Below are 6936 nucleotides of genomic sequence, written 5' to 3'. Positions count from 1 at the left end.
CATATTTCAATTACTTGTACACCAATATAGTAAAATATGACAAATATGATACTAAAAATATATAAATAATTAATTTATATTACATTTAAAATTGTACAATTATAATAAATTATCTAGATGAATTAACGATAATTAGACCCAACAATTAAAAAAATGCATTAAATATCCATATTGAAAATCTAGTATCACCAACCAAGTTAAGAAGAAAACATGCTACAATTAAAAAATTGGATTCATAGTTGAAAGAAGTTTGTGCAAAAGTGCTTATAAAAAAAACAAAAAAAAAAAAATTATACAAAAGTATTTATCAACACATAAAGTATGGCCACATACCCTACTTGTGTGTTGCTTGCAAAACCGAAAAAGCAAAACCGGAAAAAATTTACTTCACGAACTACAAACATTGAAATACGTAATTGAAGTTAAGCTTGCATGTTACTCCCTCCATTTTTTATTATAAGTCGTTTTAGACTTTTCACACAGATTAAGAAAAATAATAATTGTTGTATGAAAATGAGAAATTATGAAGGTTTTTACAAAATTATCCTTCATTAATGACATGTGGAAGATAAATTTATATAATTGAAAGGAGAGAGAATAATAAATATTTAAGAATATAATAGGAAAAACAGCATTAATTATTCATTGAAATTGTAAAACGACTTATATTTAAATACAAAATATTTTTCCAAAACGACTTATAATAAAAAACGGAGGGAGTATAATTAACAAACAAATTTCAGGTGGTAAATAAAATAAAAAAGAAAATATTAAATGCAGTAGTAATTATTTCTAGATATAATTTATATACTGCAGTAGTAATTATTTCTACATATGATTCTAATAATCGATTTTGTGACTTGTAAGTACAACACATTAATAAATCATTATATATATATATATATATATATATATATATATATATATATATATATATATATATATATATATATATAAAAAAGTAATTTTGAAACAATTTATAAATAAGATCTCGCCCATGTGCGAACTCCGTTCAAACAACTTGTTTTTTCCGCCCAAGTGCGATTAGACCCCCTTTTCATAAATAAAATCAACCAACAAACAAAAGTTCTTTCTACTAAGAACTATGAAGCCTTGAGTTCTCCATCGCACCTGGAGATACGTAGAAGTGAGATCCAAAGTCTCGTCAGACCCAATAATAAAAAGACCAAAAAAACATTTTCTTTTTTTCTTTCTCGCATAATAAGTAGAAGGTAGTAGACATATAAGATAACATTCGATCGCAAAACTAACTAAATGACTCCCGTTGAGTACAATGGATGTGACGGGTGCTAATATCTTCCCCTTGCATAACCGACTCCTGAACCATAATTTGGTTTGGATGACCATCTTATCCTTTCTTTTGCGGGTTTTATCGATATTTTTCCTTTTCTTTTAGAGTAAATAAAGTTTGGTGGCGTCTCTATTGTACTTCGAGCGTGCGATGCGCTCGAGTATTTTTCGTGTCCCGACACATACAATTCAGGTTCATCAATCTGATTATTTGTTGTCTTTAATGTATCGCATTATTGTATTCTCTACATTAGTAGTTGTTGGATTGAAATCAAATAATCTATATTTTGATGATAATTCTCGATTAAAAAATCTCAAATGTGTCAGATGCGTGAATGTTTCAAATTAACAAATGAAAACAATCCAGATTCATCAATCAATAAACTAAAATGTCTACAATCTTAATTTTTTCAGATTCACACATTTGATACATTCGTGGTTGTTAAATTGAGATCAAACAATCTATATTTTAATGTTGATTTTGAAAGAAAAAAATCAAAAAAATCAAATATAAAAAGCAATCAGTCTAATCTTGATTTGACAATCACAAATATGTCGAATGTGATAAATCAACAACGAAAAATTCAAATTTATCAATGATTTACTATGATAAAAAGTTTTCTCATGATTAAAAAATTCTTACAATGAAGTTTCTTAATTACAATTACAATCATAATTTCACCTAAACACAATGACCAATTTCCCTCCTCATCACTTACCTAAACCATTTTTGCAAGAACCTTCATGATATCATCCATAGTTGGCCTAAGCATAGGATCATCTTTCAAACAATCCTTAGCTAAAAAACACAAACAAAGAGCCTCCGGAAGAGAATAATCCTTCAAATTAGGATCCACAAAACTCCTCAACCCTTCAAAACAACCTCCACCTTCACTCCCTTCCCCCATCAAAAATCCAACACAATCTTTAATCAATTTCCCCTCACACTTCTCTCTCCCTGATATCAACTCAAGCAACACAACACCAAATGCAAAAATATCAACCTTTTGTGAAACACTTCCATGCAAAACATTGTTGGACACACCTCCAACATCTGCCAATTTTCCTCTCCAATTTTCAGTCACAAATATATTCCTACTATTCACATTCATATGAGCATAAGAAGGAAAAGAACAATAATGCAAATAGTATAGACATGTTGCTATGTCAAATACTATTTGTGTTCTTCTATACCAATCCAATGTGTTGCATGGATCCAATAAACAATCCCTTAAGCAACCATTTTTTGGTAACTCAAAAACTAAATAAGACCATGAAACCAAATCACCCTCACCATAACAAACACCAATCAAATTCACAATGTTAACATGATTGATTCTTGAATGTAAATCAATTACCTCACTAGTTTCTTCAAATCTCAACCTCTTTATCATCACCTCAATATCATTGATTAGTCCCTTATAAACAACCTCACCAATCTTGTTCACATCACTAAAAAACTTTGTAGCTTTTTCTATCTCTTCTATGTGGTAATTAAGCAAACAATACTTTAATCCAACAAGAAAATCAGGAGATAAACATGAAGTTGTAGAGGTTCTTATTGGTGACCATAAAGTGGTTGAGTTTGTTGGATTGAAAGAGTCAACAATAGCAACATCAGTTTGTTTTAGTTTCTTCATGTAGAATCCACTTGCAACCAATGTTATGAACAAGAAAAAACCTATAATAGGTCCTGCAATATACAAATTTGATGCTTGTGTTGATGATCCTTGTGTCTCAAATGGATTTATTGGAAGAAAATCAGGAGGTGGAGAAGGAGAATCTGGAACATCAAGAATTTTGATTGAACCATTTTCATTTTGTAATGGAATCAAAACAACTGTCATAGGAAAAATAGATGAATAGGTTTGCAATTGATTTGCTTCAAAGAAATCTTCAAGAGAGAAACCAAATTTCTTCATCAATTTATCAAAAGTATCTCCTTCTATAAGAGGGTATGTAACAAAGTACTTTATTACACTTTTAGAGAAATTTTGTGAACATGCACATCTAAGAGGGACATAAAGTTCATCACCAACTTTAGGCTCATTATTACCTTGTGATTGGTTTTCATTAGAAAGTGTGAAATATTTCAATAGTCCTTCAAAAACCTCACAAGCAATACTTGAAAATGTTTGTGTGTTGTCAAGAACTTTGTAGGTGAGTTTGGCTTGGTAAAGTTGGCCAGAACATGTACATTCAATAGGAATAAGAACTTCTTTACCTTGTTTGAGGATTTGAGAAGATGATGTGAGGTTGTTTATGTGAAGAACCTCATTGGTTGTTTTGTTGAAGAGGTTTGAGATTTGTGAAATGGTTTGGAAATTGTGGTTTGATCTGTATACTAAGAATGTTTTGCATGTGTCATGTGTTGAATTGCATGTGTACCTTGAACCTGGTGAGGTTTGACTTGAATAACAATTGGATATGTCGTAGGGTTGTTGTGAATTGCATGAGTTTAAGGATGTCCATGCAATAAACCAAAGGAGAATCTTGATTTTGTTGTAGATGAGTAGAAAACTAGTTCCCATGAAGCTAAGGTTGTTGCTAGAAAGTAGTAAAGAGACAAATGAGAGGTGAAGAATGGAAGAGTTTCAACTTTAGGATATGTTTTTGCTTCTTCATATGAAGTTTTTTGTTTAATGAGTATATAAAGAAAGATGCTAAGATAGCATTTTTAGATTTATTGAAATAATTAATATATTTGATTTATATATAGTTCAGATCTATGTAGCACCGACATCTTTAAAAGACGGCATCTGTATTAGTGTTGGAATCGGATATTTGAACTGAAACTGTTTAATTTATTTATTTTTTTTAATTATTATCAATGTCGTCGTGTCAGTGTCGGAGTCAGATTTAAAGTGTTTGTGCTTCTTAGATTAAGATCCAATACAATGTATCTAAAACTATTTTTCTTTTACAAATTGAATAACTAGATACACTACATATGATCTACCAAGAATATTTTTATATTGAAAAAGTATTTGAACTCACTTCTTTGTATAATATGAGTTGAAGTTTTACCAAGTGGAACAATATTTATGGTTGTGACATAATATTATTCTATAACAAACAAGCATCCCAAGAAAGATGACATTAGAGATAGTGACTCTTTGACTAAAAATGTATTATAAATTTGTCAATATGTGTGGTCAAATACATGAATGTTTAAGTAGCCGGCTGAATAACAAATGAATACAAGGATTAGTTACATGTGGTGCCATTTCTTTCTATTTGCTGTTTACCAATCAAATTCAGTAACTTCCAAACAATATCATATGTGTTCTGTCAGCAAAACAACTCTTTTCTCCAATTGCAGATTGTTGATTACTCAATCTATAATATGATTAAATATTCGGAAAGCACTGGCTTTTTAATTAATTATGGTATTATTGTCAACGGTTTATAATGTTGACCTTTAACCCGTGTTTTAAATCCGACCATTGATTGGACCGGATTGAGTGTCAATTGGACCGGCTTGACTGGTGAACTAAATTGACATAATGAAGATCATCGTGATTAGGGAGGTTCATCTTCGATTAAACGAACCAGCATATTTTTTTAAACAAATCGAGGGGTTGCAATTTTTTTATAAATATATTTTGAAGAAAGTAAAATAAATTGATTTTGAAATATTATCTCATTCTCATATCTCAACTCAAAATATGATACTTTTACAACTTTGAGAATTTCTCTTATCACTAGGTCTATCGCAAATCCTCAACTCAATTTATCATTTGATTTGAATAATTTTGCTCAAGGTTTAGGAACCATTGAAGAGTCTTATAATAAAAAGGATATTGTTTGTAAATGAGGACACTCTTCACCTTACAATCTTTACCTTATAAGTTGATTTTTTAAGGATGAGTTAGGTTCAACCCAAATTCTTAGATGTATTGGAGCTTATCCAAGATTTGTTAGGCCACCTACTGTTAGGTTTCTGCTATCGGATCACCTACTATAATTTGTATTTGAGTCTAACTCAACCTTACAAAACCGACTTGTAAGGTGAGGACCGAGGATTGCTCCCTCACGCCCAAGAGTGAATATAAATAGTAGGTTGCCCTTAGAATGTGAGTTGGACCTAACTCGTTCCTAAAAAATTGACTTATAGAGTTAGAATTATCTCACCTGAAGGGTCGGCATGAGTAAACCTGAGCCTGGAAAGAAAGTTAATGCGTCAACCTGAAGGGATCATGCGTCGACCTAAAGAAGTTGTGCATTGACCTGAACAGGGCATGCGTCGACCTGAAGGGTCAGCCTGAGCAAACCCGAGCCTGGCAAGTAAGTTAATGCGTCAACCTGAAGGGATCATGCGTCGACCTAAAGAAGTTGTGCGTCGACCTATGGAGTCGACCTGAGCAAACCTGAGCTTCACAAGGAGGCTATGCGTCGACCTATAGGGTCGACCTGAGCATACCCACTCAGCACAAACAGCCAAAAAACAACTTTTTCGCGAAAGCAACCAAAATACGATCCGCCACAAACGAACATCATACGAGCAACGATACAATATGCAATTTTAAGAGCCAAAAGCATTCACATTGTGCAACATGTAGGATTCAATTCATGCATGAAAATTAACATCGAATGATACGCAAACAATCGACGCATCGATGTCGCAACATGATCATGAAGAGCAAATTCCATCAAATCCACATTTGATCATCAATAACAAATAGCAAAGTTAAGAATTTGATTAAACAACATCATTTGACAAATCAATTTCTTATTCAAAAGAACAATTAAGCATTTCATCAAACGATTATTATGCAAGCATTGGATCTTAAGCATTGTGATCATGTCATCAAGAGCAACTCGTTATCAAGCCACGAATTGATTCAATTAAGCATAAGCATCATGAATTATCATTCCACAACCAATTATCACATGCTAGTGCACAAAATTAAGAACAAATACCTCACACAAACAAAATATCAAACACTTAGCATGCATTTTCTTTTATCACAAGCAATATGCACATATTAGCAACAACAATCCATCGATAGACCTCAAAATCAAACAACTAAACCATATCAATATGAATCATTCAATCAACACACAATTATCATCATCAATTATCATAGATCCATCATCCACAATTAAAAATCATCTTGATCAATTTCGAATCAAGTCATAACATCAATGAACTAGCAAAGTTTGTAGTGAATTTACTGGATCAAGCGAAGAGATTGAGATTGGATGAACACGAACGCGAACACGTCGCGACCACGAACGAAACTTGAGAGATGAGAGGCAGAGAGATGCGCGCCCTAGCCTTGGGGGAGAGAGAGAGAGAGAGAGAGAGAGAGAGAGAGAGAGAGAGAGAGAGAGAGAGAGAGAGATTTAGTTCTTGATGATCAATGAGAAAAGAGATTCTTCACTCTTGCGCCATGCCTAATACTTTACATCAAAATTCAGTTACAAAGTAAATATCTGTACAATTGTAATTGTGATTACAGTTGTAAATACTTGAAACAAAAATCTCACCTATAACCATAATCTCCATTAGGTGTCAAGTGAAATGCATCAAACACCAGACCTGAAATGACATGGTTGTAAATTGAAAAGTCGACAAGAGATTCAATTTGACAAATTAGACTTATATTCTGACATAAACCT

General features: G+C 32.2%; 1 protein-coding gene across 1 annotated transcript; it reads right to left on the bottom strand.

Annotated features, from left to right (window-relative positions):
• Positions 1-1926: 1926 nt before the first annotated feature.
• On the bottom strand, positions 1927-3966 carry LOC131633480 (lysM domain receptor-like kinase 4). Its single transcript, XM_058904191.1, has one exon. The coding sequence runs from the start codon at positions 3840-3842 to the stop codon at positions 2031-2033; it is 1812 nt and encodes a 603-aa protein (XP_058760174.1). The 5' UTR covers positions 3843-3966; the 3' UTR covers positions 1927-2030.
• Between the last annotated feature and the right edge of the window lie 2970 nt (positions 3967-6936).

The sequence above is a fragment of the Vicia villosa genome, unplaced genomic scaffold, assembly GCF_029867415.1.
Source record: "Vicia villosa cultivar HV-30 ecotype Madison, WI unplaced genomic scaffold, Vvil1.0 ctg.001128F_1_1_3, whole genome shotgun sequence".
Lineage (NCBI taxonomy): Eukaryota > Viridiplantae > Streptophyta > Magnoliopsida > Fabales > Fabaceae > Vicia > Vicia villosa.
Note: the sequence above shows the minus strand (reverse complement) of the source record. Positions and strands in the feature narration are given on the sequence as shown.

What these genes read in the sequence shown, in the direction of transcription:
- LOC131633480 (XM_058904191.1), bottom strand. Translation starts at nt 3,842, where the DNA reads ATGGGAACTAGTTTTCTACTCATCTACAACAAAATCAAGATTCTCCTT.